Below are 19102 nucleotides of genomic sequence, written 5' to 3' on the forward strand. Positions count from 1 at the left end.
TGCAACTCCCAAACAGGTCAGTACTATGTTAGTTCATATTAACTGAGGCAAAACACACGAATAAATGCATTGGTCCCTTTGCATAATGCTTTTTTATGGCGTTCCTTTCAATAAAAGTTACAAATAGCCTTATAAATTCAACAGCAGTCAACCTGTTGCAAGAAGCCTCTAACTTCCCCGGGCTGTTTTCTGGGACTGACATTGACTGTAAAGAATCTAACACAAAACCCAGCAAGGAATGTGCCCTGCCTTCCCTAACATTTTTCTAGAAGTCTCTTATAAAAAAATGCATTCATGTTTACATTTTCAGCTTCAAATACCCAGCACAAAAGCACGAGAGCACAAAAACCTGAATCTCTAGTCCAGGCTGCTAAATTAATTAAGCAGGCCCCGTATTAGTGAGTAATACTTTAATGCCATTGGAAAATTGTTTTAGGGAGTACTTTAGCAAGCTCCTCCTGTGTTATAATTCTACTTCCTTTTTCTTTTCTAATTATAGGCCAAGGCTGGATTCCTCACTAATTAAGGAAACTTTTTTTTAAGGATTTCATTTCTAGAAGTCAATAGGAATGTTGCCCATGTAAAGATTGCAAGACCAAGAGCTTGTACCTGTAAAAGTGTCCAATGTGAATATATGTTTCAAGACAGTTACTGTAATATAAAACAGTTGAAGCTACATTTGCACTTGTAAATTAAACAGTGCCAGGAATGTTCTCAGGTACTGGAACATGATGGTCTCTACTGTAAAACTGTTCGAATGGCCCCCGGCACAATTTAAGCATCCTAAAAACCAATTTCTGGGCACAGTTTGAGGGAGAGGGAGGCTGCATATCCCAGAGAGCCTTCCCAGCTGGCAGGCTGGTGCCACTACCCTCTTTTGGACAGGAGAAGAGTTTACAGATACACGTATGTGCTAGTTGGCTTTACTGCATAGGAACGTTCCCAGGCAAGTTTAATTTGCCAGCATAAATGAGCCTCCGAATCTGTATTTACTGCAGCCATTATATGTCACTGTATTTAAAAGTATTCAGCTATCGGCCCTTACTTGTAAATTGTGCGCTGAGTTCTAAGTTTATATCAGTAGGAAACAAAACACTCAAGAAAACATTTTCTCAGTTATATATACTGTGGTATGCATTATTTTCCTTGTAATTGTTTCAGCTTGATAATAAAAAATAAAACTTAAAGCTGTTAAGAAAATGTTTGTTTTGAATATAGCTTTATGGCTGTAGACAGAACAGTTTAAAACAGAAAGTTAAAGCCACGGAATAACATTGTAGAAGTATCTAAGCTATTCAGGAGCCCCACTTTCAAAACAGGACAAATTTACCAGTGGAGAACAGGTCTTCATTAGCAGCATGGGGTACCTCGTGATATTGATAGGGAAGAGGCTGTTCAGCCCGACAGCAACAGCATGGCTGAATTCGGCCCTTTTAAAAATCTGCCTTTTCTCAGACAGGTGACACAAACATTTACTGAGAAGTATAAAAGAGACTACTTGGAGGTCTTTCTCCTGGTAGTAGCGTATCGGTCAACTGGCCTAAAATTTCCAAAGAAGAACCAGAGAAACCTTCACCATTGCAGACCTCATACTTGATTGCTTGTGCTCACTGCTACCATGTGGGCAACCTGGCTTAGTTCTCTTGTCCTGTGGGAACGATAGAAGCTGGATGTGTGAAAACAGGCTTTCCACTCTAGAAGTGACCTGCCTGGTTATTAGCTGTACCACAGAATGCAAATATGGACGCAGAAGCAAATAGCCTCATTTCAGCTTTACGTTGCTTGAAGCCCCGCTTTTGTGAATGTAGTGGACCGAAGCAAAGACTGACTGTGTTTAGGCATGGACTCTCTCATGAAAAAAAACAGCAACACTGAGATCTGGGCTTTTCCAGCAAAGGAAACCTACACACTTGGTGAGTTGTGTCAACATGAGCTTATGTACTAAGGGATTTAAGCACCTATTAAAACATGCGACAACTGGTAGTATGAGTAAGGCACCTGAATCTTTTTGTGGATCTTAGTTGCCCTATCCCTCCTCGTGTGAAAACGGAATAATCCTCAACTGCCTGAGAGTGATCGTCAGGTTGAAGGGTGTAATTAAGCAAAAGCAAGACAATTAAAACTCTTTCTAACCAGCTAGATTAAAGCAACTTAGATGGTGGTAGTCCATTTTTCTTGCTTTGAAGTTTATATTTTAAGTTTATACGCACATGTTTAGAGGAACAAGCTTTAATAAAACCAACTTGCTAGTATATACTTTTGACTCAAAAATATTTCGTATGGATAAAATTTTATTACAGTAATTCACCTCCTTCTATATTTTTACAATTTTCTTAAATTAGTTTCTTATTTGAATGTATTCACTGCTTTTCCCCTAAAATTTCCTTTGCTTTTCAAAATATAAGAATCAAATGTGATTTTCTTCTTTTATTCTTTTTGGTACTTTTGTGACTCAGCTTCTTGCTTTCCAGTGTTAAGAACCTACTTACAGATCTACAGTTGTGCCTAAAGCTAAGAAATGCATTGAGGAATTGCTGTCTTCGTAAGTCTATTTTTATTGGATAAATATTTCAAGAATTTACTTTGTATAAGCGCTCAAATACATAAGCTTAAAGTCCAGTATTCATACTAATAAAATTCAATTGCATGTAAATCACTGAGCACTGAAGAGGAACAGACAACAGTGAAGTTATATTATTTATAAATTCAAACAAATAGTCATAATAAAAGTCTTTCGCCATTATCCATAAAAATCAACAGTGTATATTTTAAGGGAACTTATTTTGGCCATACTATCCCTATTATATTTACCATAAAGAAAGAGGAACTTTTTTTTATGTTTTATATCTATGCCAAGTATTATCCTGTTTTAAAATAAGTGGGGTTTTTTTGGAAAGGTGAAAATAGAGAAAATCAGGACCTCCTACAAATTGTTTTCAACTACTTCAGTATTCAGTGCCTTCTGTATTTATGGTTTTGTGTGACAATTTTTTTGGCATAGAGAATTATTTGAGCGTATATTTTGGTGCTTATTATTAATGAAGAAATGCATAGCAACAATAAAGGAAAAGGAAAAGATGTGACTGTCAAATAAAGAGGTAGAGAAGAGACACATGTTTATCCTGGCCCGCCTTCCATCATCCACCAGATGATTTTGGACATTAAGCCCAAGTTATTCTAGAACACATTTGGCGTTTTCCTTCTTGGCTAAACAAGGTCTTAGTATCTCAAGAAGCTTATACAATGTGAACCAACGGTTTACTGAAAGCTTTTAAAGATAGGGCTAGAAGATGACAGGATTAGCCCATTGCCACCTACTTGTGACCCAGTGTGTGTGATATAATTCAAAGCTGCCTTTTACAGCTTTGGGAATCCTGCGTGGGAAATCATATTATGCTGGACACCATTGTTAAGTGCTTGGATCTGACTGGGAACATTATCTGTCTGGGAACATTATTCAGTATCCCAACGCACAACAAACAATAAGCTTTGAGACGTTCGGTGCCACTGTGAAAGCGAATCTTGAGCTTACCTACTTGGTACCTTCTACCCAGACAAGAGGGATGTGTCACCTTCCTTGCAAAGTCCGTCCTCGTCTCCAAAGCAAGGAGAACAGTTTCCAAGAAAATCTAAATGCTGCCCATCAACAAACTCTGAACATGATGTGTATTAAAAAAAACCCTAAGAAACAAACGATCAAAAACACCTGAGGAAAGAAAGAAGGGGCCTAACAGAAATATCTTGCAGAGCTTCTTTAGTGTTGCCTGTCAAGTGTGTATCCAAAACTCAGAAACGTATCTAGCGTTGTTCGTGTTTCCCATCAGGTCTTTACAGCCGGGCAGCCCCTCCAATTCCTTTCACAATGACAGTGTCAAGACGCTGCCTGTGAAACACTTGCTCCATTCACACACCTCCTCAAACAGAGGGGGCTTAGTGAGATGGGAAGAAGCAGGGAAAAGGCAACTTTTCCATTTCTGCTTTTTCTAAGCTTCCACTTAGAAAATGAAGAAACAAACCCCCACTTAACCCAAGATGAGCTTAAACCTTATCTTGTCCGTATCACATTCCCCAGTTCTGCCCGCGTTTCCTTCCCCCCAAAAGGACCATTCCCGCGGGGCCGGCCCGCGGGGAGCGGAGGGGAGCGGAGGGGAGGGCTGGCCGCGCAGCCCGGCTCCCCCCCACGCACGGGCACTAGTGGGCGCTGCAATTTCTATTAAGTTTCTCCAAGCAACGCTGTTCCCACATTGCATCCGACCGGTCATTGGGGGAGGGCGGGGGGGGGCAAAAACTATTGCTTCGGTATAAAAGACTCCGTCTGCGTGTGCAGTCTACAGGCAGTTGCCATTTATGTTTCTTTGCGTTACTGGAGCTGAGCTGGGAGAGGTCGCTGGACAAGCGAGCACCAGGCAAGCAGGCAAATTACTGCTTTTTTTTTTGCCCCCTTTTTTTTTTTTAAATGCAGGACCTGGCAAAGCAGCACCCCGCGTTACAGCGCAGGGCTCAGAAATAAGGTGTCACTCCGGTTATACTACACAAAACATCCGCGAAGTCCCCAAGAAGCACAGCTGAAAACTGTCGAAAGAGCTGTACATGCCACGTTAAATTTGAGCTTCGTTTGGCGTGGCTGGCAACATAACTTTGTTTTGCCTAGGCTGCGGGGGGGGGAGGGCACTTTTTAAAAAATCCCCTCCATTGACAAGTTTCTCTCTTGTTATTTAACAAAGACGGGATCTCTTCGGTACTGTGGCAAGAGACATGCAAAAAACCTCCTCGGCACATTACCCGAGCCTACTTAGCAACTTTCAGACTTTGTTCCTCTGCTCTGCTATCTAAATACAGTAGACGGAAATGGGAGATAACGCTCCCATGCAAATGAAGATAAGAGTTGCTCGCCCACTCTCCGCTTAGGATAGTGGAAGACGCACTGGTTTTCCCTAAAGCAGATTTTTTTTCCCCCGGTAGCCTCCTGCATGTAAAGCGCCAGCGCATTGTCCTCTGACAGCTGATGCTTATCGTGCCGGTGGGGGTATTGTGTTTCAGCTCGTGGCACTGGAAAACCTCGTAACTTTCTTTTGAAGTTAAATGGCTTCATTTTGTTTCCATGTATGAATAACTCTCCGAAGAACTATGGTGACCCAAAAGTCGACCCATTTACAACGCCCGTCCAACCGACCCTGTCCCTCTCCCGGTCGGAGCTTTGCACAAGAAGGTCCTCTCGGAGCAGCAGGCGGGCGGGTAGGAGGCAAGGGGGAGGGAGGCTCCTCAACCAGTCCAAGTTGCATCCTAATTAAATTTTATTTTATCCTACCGAGGCATGCAAAATATCGAGCAAAATACAAGTTTAAGTAATTTGTTTGTATTCTTATCTGTAGGAGTTGGAAATTAACAGCCCCGCTAGTTTACTGTTAAGCCTGGAGAGCGAGAGATTGCTTTGCAAACATTACAGTTATTATGTCTGCAGTTGGTACTCTTTGTATAAATTATTGATCAGCCATCTTATTTTTCTTTCTGCTTAATGGATATTATAGCATAGCCGTTTACACGCTATAGTTAAGGTTGTGTCAGCACTTCCATTTATAACATCCCCCTCTTACCGAGAGTTTATAACTCGCTATAAAATTCCGCTCTGGGCTGAAACTTTTCAAGCAAGGGCTCGGACGTTTAAAGGTTCTCCCCCCCAGTCAACGAACAATTAAAAACGTTTGTCTGCTTTTTTGAAATACGGGAATAACAAAGGTAACCCCCCCCCCCCCCCCCCCGCCCAATGCTTTTCATTCATTTAAGTGACTTGAGGAGGAAAAGGCTGCGTCTCGCAGGCTGTCAGCTCATATATAAAAAAGAACCCAGTGTGCATTATTATTATTATTATTATTATTATTATTAAGGGAAACAGACAGTGCTCGAGCGGCTGCCGAGCCGCCGCCCTCCGCCCCGCCGGCCGCGGGGGCCCGATCCGCCGGCTGCCGCCCCTCTCACCGCCCCGCGGGCGGCGGCACCGAGCCCCGCGGCCGGGGGCTTGGCGAGCCCGGCGGGGGCGGAGGGAGGGAGGGAGGGAGGGAGGGAGAGAAGGAGGGAGGGAGAGAAGGAGGGAGGGAGAGAAGGAGGCAAGGAGAGAAGGAGGCAAGGAGGGACGGGGGATGCGGGATGCCGCCGTCCCCCGCGGCTCCCGGGCGCGGGGCAGGAAAAGCGGTCCCCTGGCACCGGCAGAGATCGGGGCGCGTATTGGAAAAGCAGGAACATTTAAATATCGGGCCGGCTCTCCAGCGTCAGTATTTCGATTAGCCTGAGTTGGGAGCTAGGGACGGAGTGGCTGAGTGAACTAATTCTGTAAGGGGGGGAAAGCACGGGAAAGGGCATCTCAGATTAGATCACCGCTTTAACATGATTTAGTGGCAGGGGCTTTGTACTTCATAATTATTGCTCTGAGCGACTTTTCCTACCTGTTGGTAGGTGAATTAACACGTTGGACTGAGGACCTCTAATGAGAGCCCAAGTATAACTCAGACATCACCGAGGGCTCCCCGTCTACTCCAGTCCTCGTTTAATTCACGCAGGGAAGTTGGTTATCATTTCCTTCTCGTACTACAGCTTTCTCTCTGGGCTGTCAGCTGTCAGGTGAATGTCAGCAGGCAGTGCCCGGTCACCTGCTCCATCCATCCATCCATCCATCCCGAGCCATCCCGAGAAGGGAACCCGACCCGCTTCACCGTTTGGCTCTGGTAGCTGCAACGTGACCGAGAGGCTCAAATCAACATAAGGATTATTTCAATTACTGACTTCGAAACATACTTTCTGAAGTCAGAACAGCGATTTAAGGAAAAAAAAAAAACCCGTAAAGAAGCAAGTAGCTTAATTGCCGTTTGGCGTTTGCAATTTGCATATATGCGCTTGTGCGTGGGTGGGGGTGGGGGTGTGCACGTGTGTTTGTGTGAGTGTCGGATGCAGGGGAGGAGGGAGGGAAGGGATGAGGTTCCCAAGCCGTCGGTTACCGCATCCCTCAGTACGGCGGCGTTCTTGGTCAGAGCATCAGTTAGCATCACCGCAGATAACCCTCACTTCTCGTGGGGATGGAGGGGAAGAACTGAAGGATACTCTCCGGGGCTAAATCCTGCCCTTTCACGCGGGCGACGAATACCCTCGGAGCCAGCGAGACGGACTCGCGGGAGCAAAGCCGGCAAAAGATGCTCTGGCGCTAAAATGACTGGGTTAGGCAGGGCGTGTGCGAGCTGCCAAGCCCGGAACAATTCCTCTTCCAGTCCTGCGCTGGGGATGTGCAGCCACTGCCTTCAACTCTCCAGCTGAGAGATGCACATTAAACACTCAGCCCAGGTGATAATTTGCTCCCAGATTCTCGTTTTTAAAGACTTTAAAAGTTGTTTTTAATGGCTCCTGAAGTTTCTTCCACCACTTTTTCTTGTTAAGCAGGCACTATATGTAAATACAAATTGCAGTAAGCAGAACGTGAAAGCAATCTTGCCATGTATTCTGGACTTTTTATGATATATGGTGGACTGCTCAGAAGTGTATGCTATTGTTAAAGCTGTTTGTGCCGGGTGTGCTAATGCACTGTTTGATTGAGTGAATTAGCAGTCATAACAATCTGGCAGTCTGGCCATAGAAGTGTGCTCAAATTGATTTGTGTTATGGCTGGACTGGAAAATCCAGTGTTAGTTGTTTTTTGCCCTGAGGCATTGTTTGTACCAAACTCCACTTTTCACTTAATTTTCCAATAGATTTTGAAAGACCAAAAGGTTTGTGATCAACGTTTGCTGCACTTTATTATTATTCAGTTATTAAAAATATCCTATGAGTAATTTCAGGTTCCCCAAAACCTTGCTTTCAATTAGAGTAAACATAATTAGCGTGACGTCGTGCTTGGAATGGTAAATCTCCCTCTGTATCTATTAAGCATGTTATCTACTTGTCCTGTCACTGAAAGGAATCCAGTTTGTATTTGTATTGGACAAGGTCTGTGCTAATTTGACTATAATGCAACAATTAGAAAAACAGCTCTGCAGTATCCAGTTTGTTATTACTGGTACAACACTTCACATCAATCTCAACTGTACTCATCGTGTTTTCAACCTTTAGCAAATGCCTTGGTGGAAGGGCAAATAAAAGGATCCCAATTCACAGACTTATATTTCTATGAGTCTATTTTCCTGAGCGATGCAGGGGGGATTCGGTATGAGGTCCCTCCCTCTTTCTCAGTCTTCCCTCTAAATAACAGATAGCTCCTGAAATGAGGATTGCTGCTCGAGACCCTGGAGATTAAAAGCAAAACAGAACTTACCTTCTCTTCGCCAGTACTTGCTCCTTTCTCAGAATCTTCTGCTCAGCAGTCGTTTGCCAGAATTATAATGCAGCTTGATTAAACCTGAAACATTACTCTATTGATCACACAGAAAGCTTTGTGAAATCATTTAGTTTCTTGTCTTCAGAAACCGGTGAACAAAATAGGTCACTAGACAAGGATAAGACAAAATACAAGACAGAAAGGTATTTCTCAGGAAAATGAATTCAAAAGAAATGCAGAAAAAAATATTGTGCATGAACTTAACACGGTAATACACTATTCATCCCTACCAGGTGCCTATCTTCTGAATGCTTCCCCTCCCCCCGGTCCATTCCTTCACACATGTTCAGAAGATAAGTATTTTTCTGTTTCTTTCTGAATGAATTTAAATATTTAATTATCAATAATAACTGAAGAAGGGGGAGGGAGCTGATGTACTATCCTATCTCCTGTCAGTCAGGTATTCAGATTCCTTAAAATGCAACTGCTACAATGCATTTTCTAATTGCATTTTACCCTTTACAGCTGCCCTCAAAATTGTAATTTAATAAAATAGCGAAGTCCGTATCAGTCTTTTTTTAGAGCAATAAATTACAATCACTGTCAATACATCTTACTGCTTTAACATGCATTTTAATATACCAAAATGGTCAAAAGGAAAAAAAAAAAAGACAGAGAAACAGAGAGAATACCTGCCCTGAACAGTTACATGAGCAGAATAGAAACCCTGCTTCAAACAATATTCCAGGAAAGAAATTAAAGACTTCTTAATTAGTGCAGCAATTAAGCTTTCTTGGTCGCATTTTAATCAGCCTAGGCCCTATCAAAGGACAAACAGAACGATTTGCAGGTCTTTGAATTTTAAACAGTCTTATTGATTTCAGCACCGTAAGTCTTCACTTGACACAGGGAGAATTTTCAAATATCAGTTACAGTAATTTGAGTTTTGCTGATATCAACTCAGGGAGAAAAAAAGAAAACACCCAACAACATCATTACGTGAAAGGGTCAGCAAGTAAGAGAAATGCAATCTAAAAAAGTTTACAAAGAGCAACCTCAGGATTTGTTGGTGTGTTTATGTGAGTGTGTGAGTATATGTGCGAGTTAAAATAAATCCAGTCGCTCGCCATAATCATCAGAAACACTTACCAAGCCAGCAGCTTTGAGCAGTCTTGAACCCTTTCATACATCCCTTTCTTTCTAGGTGTTTAATCCCATTGTTGCATTGCAATGATCAAGGTTAACCCAAACCTGTGGCAGTAAACCCTTTCAAACCACATTTTCTTTATACGGTTTTGAACCATGAGGATTATACATTTGTGAGGGCACCCAGCAAGAAGAAAAGCAGAAGGGCTGGTGTGCATCATGTGGTAGGGAAGGTAGAGAACAAACGAAATGATAGGTTTTCTAATTCAGAGTTCGCTCAGATCTCGAAGTGGCAATATCACGCGTGTCTGGTTCTGTCCTGATCTTCTCAAGGATCTGTTCTGTCTTCACAAGGTGTAAGAGAAGGTGAGATGCAAAAGGATAGTTGAGGCAAAGAAAACATGAACAGAGATGGTTTTCTACAGCTGAAAAAAAGAAAGGCGCAGTGTATTTACGTTTTTCAACGTATTCCAAGTTTTATGCAACACTAGATCCTGCCACTGGAACTGAAGTTGTACAAGCTCCTCCAGATAAATGTTCTGAAGAACACCTGAAAACGGCTTGAGGAAGTCTTCTGCATAATACTGGGTACGCAAGACTTCAAAACAAAATGCCACTTTGTATTTTCTTGGTTTTATTTGCCAATTTTAAAGATTTTAGTGCAAGATGGCTAAAATTGCACTAGCGAAAGACGTCTTTTCTGGTATTAGGACACAAATTCCCTTAGATTAAAGTAGAACAAGCAGGTAGGTAATATGAGAATAGTTTATGTCTGATAATGTGGAAATTCCCCTGCACTGAATTACTACCGTGGAGATTATCCACTCTGTAGATGTCTCATCCCATGAGTCATCTCTCACGTAATAGTATACATAAAAAAAAAAACAAACGAGCAGCTATGGGCACATACCCGCATCACAATTAATGAAGCGCACAGTGTATATTTTTAAAACTGGGAGAATTACGTACACACCAAACCCTATTTTTGCAGGACCCCCCCAACTGTCCGAACGGCCACTTCTTTACCCCTTCAAAGAAGCGAAGCGCCCTCAAGACGAGCAGAACAAAGCCCTCGGCTTTCCCGACTGCTGACCCCAACACCCCCACGCAGGCCAGCTGCCAGACACGCGTTACAACTCCACCCTCAACTCCGGCGGCGGGCAGGTACCACGCCGCGCACCGGGCCCGGCCACGCCAGGCGAGGCACGTCCCGCCGGCTGCGCCACTGCGCATGCGTGGGCAAGCGCAGCAGCTGATTTTCCGCGCTACCTGGCGCGGGGGGGGCCGGGAGGGCGCCGCGCAGAAGGCGCGCGGCGCCGCCACCTGTCGCGCGGCGGTACCTGCGCGGGGCGGGGCGGGGCGGGCCGCCCGCCTTCCCCTCTCCTAAGTTACTTCGGTGCCGCCGCAGGCCCCCCCCCCCCCCCCCCCGGTGCGGTTCCTCGAGGGCGTGAGCCGCACCGCCCCGTCCCCTTTGATCCGCGGCCGCTCGCGGGAAGGTCCCCTGCAGATGTTGCCGCGTGGGGCTGCCCTTGCGCGCCCCGCGCAGCCACCGCCGCCCGCGCAACAAAGGGGCCCCGGCGCTGCCGCCGGACCCTCGGCAGCAGCTCCCACCCCGCCGGGAGGAGCGTTTGTGGTCCCGGGAGAACAACAGCAGCAGCAACAGACCCGTCCGGAGGTTTCTGCTTTTGTCCGCGGGTGCCCCCAGCCCCGGCAAGGTGTGCGGCCAGCGCCCGCCCCGCGCCCCGGCTTCCCCGCTCCCGCCCGGCTTCGGGGGAACGCTGGAGACGCTGGTGCTTCTCCACAAACTGTGTTGACAAGCGACTGCTGAAAAGGGCTGGGAAAATTGCATCTCGTCTCTGGTGGGGTGAAATATGAAACATGTAATCTAACGGTTCCTGAAGAGGAGGGGTGGCGGGGGGGGGGGGGGGGGGGAAGAGGGACTTCTCTCCCTCTCTCTCCGTTTCCCTGCTCCGGGTTCCTGGTTGGATAATTTGGGTTAATACTAGTGAGCGAGCCTTTTGCTGCTTCAAAGGGTATTTCAAGTTGCCGGAGCTCCTCCCCTCCGCACCGTGTGACAACAACAACTCGTCCAGCGAGCGAGCGAGCGGCGGCGGCAGCCAGCACTTCCCAGCTCATTTTCTCTCTGTCATTCCCCTCTCAATCTTTGATCAATGTACTTGCCAGAGAGAACCGAAGTCCTTCAAACCTCCTCCTTTTCACCTTCGTCTTTAACGTGGTGCTAGAGCAAGGACCACAAAAAGAAACTGCCCTCCCCCTCCCCTCGGCCCCAGCCCCGCCGCCCGGAGCGGACTTCTCCTCCTCCTCCTCCGTCCCCACTTGCGGGACACTTTGTGCGTTTCTCTCTCTCACTCTGCCCCCTGCTCTCTCGCTCGCCGCAGCACCTGATCCGGGGTTATCCCCCCCTTCTTCTCCCCCCTCCTCCCTTCTCTCCTTTCCTCCTTTTTTTTTTTTATTTTTTTTTTTTTAAATTTTCCCCTTTCCCCTGCGTGTGTGTGTGGGAACTTTCCCCCCTCCCCCTGCCCCCTCCGCCGTATATGTGACCATGGCCGTACCGGCTGCTTTGATCCCTCCGACCCAGCTGGTCCCCCCTCAGCCTCCGGTCTCAACTTCTGCCGCCTGCACCACCACCACCACCACCTCCTCGTCGGCCACCTCCTCTCCGTCTCCGTCCATCGCTCCCCCGCCGGCCGCTTCGGGGACAAACCTATTCCGGCCGGAGCCCATCGCAGCGGCGGCAGCGGCGGCAGCGGCGGCGGCAGCGGCGGCCACAGTCACCTCCACCACCACCACCGGCGGCGGCGGTAACGGCAGCGGCGGCGGCGGCGGCGGCGGCAGCCCCAGCCTGGGCACCGGCGGCGGCGGCAGCGGCGGCGGCGGCGGCAGCGGCGGCACCTCCACTCCCAATGCCAGCGCGGCCAGCGCGGCCGGCAGCCTGCCCGGCAAGCCCGTGTACTCGACCCCGTCCCCGGTGGAGAACACCCCCCAGAATAACGAGTGCAAGATGGTGGATCTGAGGGGGGCCAAAGTGGCCTCCTTCACCGTGGAGGGCTGCGAGCTCATCTGCCTGCCCCAGGCTTTCGACCTCTTCCTGAAGCACTTGGTGGGGGGCTTGCACACGGTCTACACCAAGCTGAAGCGGCTGGAGATCACGCCCGTGGTCTGCAACGTGGAGCAGGTCCGCATCCTGAGGGGGCTGGGGGCCATCCAGCCCGGGGTCAACCGCTGCAAACTCATCTCCAGGAAGGATTTCGAGACCCTCTACAACGACTGCACCAACGCCAGGTAACCGCCGCAAGGCACACGCACACCCCGCGGGGCCCCCCCCGCCGCCGCCGCCCCCGTCCCACCCCCGCGCGGTGCGGCCCGGGCGGGCGCTGCGCCGCTTCCCGCTGCTACCGCGCGGGTCCGGGCCGGGGGGGGCGGCCCGCGCCCTGCGGCCACATGCGCTCGCCCCCTCCCTTTCCCTCGCTGCCCCGGCACCCAGCCGGCCTCCTCCGCAGCCGGCTGCGCCGCTTCTCGGTGGGACGGAGGGAGAGAGGGAGGAGAAGGGGTGTTTCTGTCCGCCTCCCTCCGTGCCGTGCAAGTGTCGCCCTGTCATTGTCCCTTTCTCTCCCCCCGGCCGAGGCGTGCCGGTGGCCCGGGGCGGCCGCGGGCAGCGCAGCGCGCTGCTTACGCCGGGAGCGGAGGGCCGGTGGGGGAGGGAGCAGCGGGGCCAAAAAGTGCTTTCTGACCGACCCCCCTGCTCAAGTTTATCCCTGGATGTATCTTTAAAAGGGGCAACCCTGGGAAAAAGCTGCCCGAAGGGTGCACAGGAGTGGGCGGGGAGCGGTCCTGGGGGGGGTGGGGGGGGTGGTACACAGACACTCGGGTTTGGCGTAAATGGGATGGGGCGCGGAGCTGCCTCCCGGGCAGAGGGCCCTGTCCGGGGTGGATGGAGGCCACTTGGCCATCAGCTGCTGTCATATAGCCGAAGGGGCACATGCACTTTTTGTATAGGTCTATAAGGCAGTTGCCACATGGCGAACGGGGGGGGGCGGGAGGGCGGGAAGACGAGGAGGAGGAGGAGGAGGAGGTGATGGTGGCGGCGGCTGGTTTGCTTTGGGGTAGCGGGGAGAGGTGCCAGGCGGCCGGGCCGGCCTGCTCCCCGGGGCGGGGGGAGGGGGGGTCGTCGGTCCCCGAGGAGCAGGTGCGAGCAGCTCCCGGCCTCCGCCAGCCGGGAAGAGGCGACGGGGGCAGCGGGAGCGCGGAAGGGATTTGGCAAGGCTGAATCATATTACCGCGCAGAACCACGCGGGCGCGGTGGCGGGGATGGCGCCGGGGGCGGGAGGGCAGCGCTCCGGCTCTGGGCGGTGCGCGGGTACCGCCGCGCTCCCCTGCCCGCTCACCCCGCGGGTCGGGGGGGGGGGGGGGGGCCCGCGGAGGAGAGGTGAAGCCCCAAACTTGGCACAACTAGGGAGGGGTGTTGAAGGGGGGAAGAAGGAGCTGGCAAAAGAGGAAATTCCTGCTGCAATAGCAGCCTGCTTCGCAACTGAGGGCGAAAGCGTGGGGCCGTTATCTCTCAATCTGTAGGTTACAGGGCTGAATCTGCTTGATAAGAAGGGATCGCATAACTGCCGTGACCCCGAGATCAGAGCGGTCGGAAGCGCCTCCAGTTCCCGGGGGCTCCCCCTACCTCGGGCGGGGGCGGGGGGGTGGGGTGGGGGCTCTGGTTCTGCCGCGCCGGAGGGGTGGTGGGAACTTCGCACGGAGGGAAGGAAGGCTCGCCACGGAGGAGGTCGTAGACAAAGTCCCGATGCTACTTTCGATACACGCAAATAAACAGAGCGGGCTCGTTTCACTTTCCTATTGTCAGATTTCAAGGTGCAGCAACAGCCAACACGTGGGGAATTAACCCCATGCGATGCCGTGCTCCTTCCCTTCCCTAATGGCGGGGGGTGTGACATTCCCTCCTTCCCCCCTGCCTGAGTTAGCTGGGGGTAGTTGGGACTCATTAGCATAGAGCAAGGCGAAGCAAAGCACTTTGCAGTAGCTGTTGCTAGATGGATTGTTGAAGTTCCTGAATATTCAGGGCAGCAGGACAAAACAGCCTGGAATAACTTCCAAGCGCTGACATAACTGTAGCTGCTCGGGTAACTGTACTGTTGTTTCATGTGGAATCAACATGAATATTAATAGCTGCTCTTAGACGACTGGGTTTTTTTGTGTGGCATGGTACTTGCAACAACTCTGTGCGAGTTCCAAGATTTGGTCCTTAAAATAAACTGATGGAAGTTTTATTTTGCTGCGGTCATGCTGTGTGAATTGTAATCAGAACATGTGAAATTAAAAAACAGAGAAACTTTTTTTAGGGGGGAGAGTACGGGGACACCAATTCCTGGACTTGGCAGGGCTATAAAAGGGTTTGGCAGCCTGGTTGTAACATGGGTTGATTATGTCAACAGCACAGAATCGGCTGTGTTTCAGCTGTTTCTGAGGTCTGCTGTGTTACCATCCAGCGTAGCAGAAATTACAGTAGTGGGTTCAGAAGTGGATAGGATTTGACCCTCTAAAAGTGTAATTGTAGTATTTATTTATACATCCATTAAGCAAATAACTTAATGGAAAGGATATACGATAGGTATGCAAAATGTATTATTACAGTATAGACAAATAAAGCAAAGTAGGTCAGTGAGTTTTGGTCAAAATGGATGATATCATCAGAAGATAAAACTGTATTTACTTTCTGGGTTTCCCCTCCAATACATTTCATTCTGATTCTTCTTTCCTTACAAATTAATTATTTTTAATTATTTCTGATGTTACAGTAATTACGCAGGATATTTTGATCTACTCAGTTTAGTGATTTAAGCGATGTTTCCAGACTCTCAGTTACTGCATACTTTAGCCGGGTGATGTCTTTTTGTATCCTGGGTGGACACTTACTGTTGAGATTGAAGCTGTAAGAGCCAACTCCATCCTAGCGGCTAAATTGTTATACTCATCAGATTCAAAAATTTTGAACCAGCATCTTATCACTGTTATATTTGTCTCATAATCAGCTGATGCACTCGAATACACTAATCCCTTTTTGGAAAGCTTCATCAAGGTTAATACGTTATTTAATCAAAAAAGGCATCCAAATAAAGCCATTACTTTGTTGTTCTTTAAATGGATTGAATCGTTAGTTGCCAGTTGCTGTGGAAATAATTCGTAATAACTTATTTCGAGATGGAAAAGTTTTAGATGTGTTTCACCAAAATGATACATTTTAACTGTGATATTGCTATTTAAAAAAATCAATGAAACAAAAATCAATAAAACACCAAGGGATTTTCTATTGAATGCTTAATGTGGAGGTTTGTAAAGTGAATTGGTTTCTGTGTTTATTTGTGATACTACTAATAATAACATGATACTAAAGGACCTTTTTCTAAATTAGGCTTCTGTATCAGTTCACTGGAAAAATAAGCTTCCGTTATGGAAGATGACTTTTCTTTTCTGGTCATACTGACCTTTGCTTTTATTTTCCTCATAAAAAGCACTGGTCGCCAAACAGAAATCCAGGAAATAGCAAACTGTGCATTTAGCTTACATTCCGATTAAACGGTTTGACATTAATGGGATGCTAGAAAGCCATATGCCAAACAACTAGGGGAAGGATAAAGGCAAAACATGGAAAATATTTAAAGCTACTAGATGCCAGTCGAGTCAGGTTTCTTGAATGTGTGTGTGAAAGAGAGTAGCGAACTGTGCACTGGATGTCACCTGCCTAGGATTAATGACCTGGAAGCTATTGATCCCAGATTGTTTCTGGTCTCTTGTGTTTCGAGCACTTGTCGTGGAATTTTACCATGCTGGGTCCTTTCGTGGAGTTTTCCCATAGACTTAGGCTGGCTTTGGATTGTGCCCACCCGAGTAAAGACTGAAAGCGTGTGCCTTCTTCTGACCTCCCTCCTGTGGCCAGGATATGTTAATCTTTTCTGACATTTGAAGATGATTTTGAATGAGTTCATTGACATTCATACTTAAAGCGGGGAATTATTTGCACTGTTTGGAAGCTATTTACAAATTTTGGAAAACAACCTAATTGATTTTTGAGTATAAAGGGGGAAGATGCCAAACATGAAACAATTCTCTTCAAAGCCCGTCTTACACGGCAGTTACTCAGTCTCTCTTTGCTAGCTTCTGCTCCTCTCAAATTATGTGGACCTAGCATGTGTTTGTTTACTGAATACTGCACGCTTGCACAGGTTTTTTCTGTTTGTATTAATTAAAGGAGTATCTCACCCAGTTAGGTTAGTACAGATCATAGATATTTTAAATGAACAGGTCAGCAAGTGCAGCTGGAAGGAGTGTCAAATATATAGTATCTGTGGTTTATATTGATGACCTTCCTTCTTGCCACAGATTACTAGAATATAATCAGCAGAAATATGGTAGGTTTTACAAGCAAAGACGACTTCTGGAAGGCCAGAGGATAAATTGTAGTAACTATAAAGAAGGAGTAAAAGGTTTGGAGGTGGCTTCCTCAGACTTAAAAAAACCTAAAAGACTCCAGCCGCTCGCAATAACAGAACTTTAATTTCCATCTTATGCTATTTATTTATTGGTAAATATTATAAATTAGAAGCTGAGATCTTTGGACCGTACTTATTACAACAGAACAGACTATTTATCCCTTTAATCTGATGCTTAGTCCCTGGCAGTAGCCCAGTATCTGATACTCGAGGAAGGGAACGCTTCTCCCCAGTGAACGTTCGTCGCCTGTTGTGCAACGCTGCCAGTGCTGTTCCTATGCAGGGATGTGAGGGGCTGCCAGTGATGGGCAGAGGGACGTTTTTTCCTGGTTGCTTCACATGATTTTCCTGAAGTATTCAAATTTGATTAACTCCTCCTTTATCTTAGAGCTATGACTATCGGTAAAGATTTGTGTTTGGGGTTTTTTTTTTTAGAAATCTTTTACTGGTAGCTGTCGTTTATACAAAAATGCACAGTTTTGTTGTCAGTTTTGTATCCACTTCACTTAGGAGAAACGGACTGTGTGAAAGCATAGCGAACAGCTTTGTTATTTCCACAAACCGTTGCCATCTCTGTTCAGATGCTCGGTTTGATTTTAGGCCTCCGCTCCGTTTCTGGAGCTGCGGGCACGACGACTGGGGCTGCTGACCCCACCTGGGATGCTGGGAGCGAGCGCCCCGCAGCGTGCCCACTGTGGGCCGGTGCCCGGGGGGCCGCTGCTCCCACACGGGTGTTCTTCTCCGCGACTCCTCAGCACCGTAAACCAAAATGCACTTAAAAGTAATCTTATTTACTACTTGTCTGCCTCATACTTTGTAATCTGGAGTGTGTTCCGAATGTTTGTTGGAAATGATAATTTTGTTTGACTGCCATTTAGTATTTCTTCTGTTTTCTCCTGTTACTAGATTGTTCCAGACGGCTGTTTTTGCCTATCACTGCGATTCATCATCTAAAGGGAATTGCATATGAAGCAGAGAATTGTCATACACTGGATTGAATTTTAATATTTTCCTTTTGAACTATATCGTAGATATATTAAATTATTTCTGCAATCTCTGCTGGTCTGGTACAGGTAAATCTCTTTCAGCATTGCCAGTATTGCCTCTTTGTGGAAGAGCTTTACAAGTTTAGCTGTAAAAATTTATTTCCGGCTGCAGGATAGCAGAGGGAGCAGTCAGAAACTACCAAGTTTTATCAAAATTGTATGAGCCAGCGAACCGAGAGTCTGAAACAACCATGATGCCTGTCTGTTTTTAAGCAACAGGACTGGATTTAGATCCTCTTTGTTCTTTTATAAGTTAAATATGTTTTGTTTTAAAAATAACATTTGGGGCATCTGCTTTGCATTATGAGTTAATTCCATTCATTGTTTTAAAATAGTTATTAACCTTTTGCAAATTATATACTGCACGTGAACAGTAATTTTTTCAATAATCTTTAAATGTGCATACTGTAACAGCGCCATAATGTGGACTGACATAATATGAATTGACAGTAAATTTTTAGTTGCCTAAATACGTATTTAAATGATAGAGCTGAAGAGTCATCTGCAAAAAGCTATTATGATCCAGAGAGTTAATTCATATATAGATAATTTCTCCGGCATGCATTAAGGAAGAATTTTTCTTTTTCTATTATCATTTAAATTATTTTCAAAAATCCTGAAACATAAAACAAAAATCTTTATATTTAGAATCAAGGTATGTCTGTGACTTGAAATGATAAAATCCAGGGTGCTTCAAGGAGTAACTTCATTCTTAACCCACTATGTTCTGCTTATTTATCTGATACGGTGCTCAGCCGGGGGCATCTCCTAACAAGTGCTGATGTTTCATTTCATAAGCAGTGCAGAATACTGAAGTGTGATCTATTAAATACGGAATTTTAGCATTAACTGTGAATAACTGTGAACTGTTTTAAACTTTCTTTTTTTAATGGAAGAAAAAGAAAAAGGGTAGTAGTATATTTTCCAGAGCATAAAGTAGAAAAATGCTGTCACTGAATTTCGTGAGAGGAAGGATCAGCTTTTGACCATACAGTTATGTCCCAATTTGGAATTCTTTACTCTAAATCACTGATAGCGATGAGCTGGGAAACTGCACTGGGGAAGGATAACTCTGTAAATACTGAATACTTGCATTC

At 46.7% G+C, this 19102-nt stretch overlaps 1 protein-coding gene across 8 annotated transcripts in view; it reads left to right on the forward strand.

Annotated features, from left to right (window-relative positions):
* The first annotated feature begins 12000 nt into the window (after positions 1-12000).
* The window catches only part of DACH1 (dachshund family transcription factor 1), a 369496-nt gene continuing 362394 nt past the window's right edge, over positions 12001-19102 (forward strand). For all 8 annotated transcript variants that reach the window (XM_076362963.1, XM_076362970.1, XM_076363001.1 and 5 more), the window contains exon 1: positions 12001-12745. In XM_076362963.1, the coding sequence (XP_076219078.1) occupies positions 12006-12745 (740 nt within the window). In that variant the 5' untranslated portion in view covers positions 12001-12005. The remainder of the gene's footprint in view (positions 12746-19102) is intronic.

This window comes from Aptenodytes patagonicus, chromosome 1 (genome assembly GCF_965638725.1).
Source record: "Aptenodytes patagonicus chromosome 1, bAptPat1.pri.cur, whole genome shotgun sequence".
Lineage (NCBI taxonomy): Eukaryota > Metazoa > Chordata > Aves > Sphenisciformes > Spheniscidae > Aptenodytes > Aptenodytes patagonicus.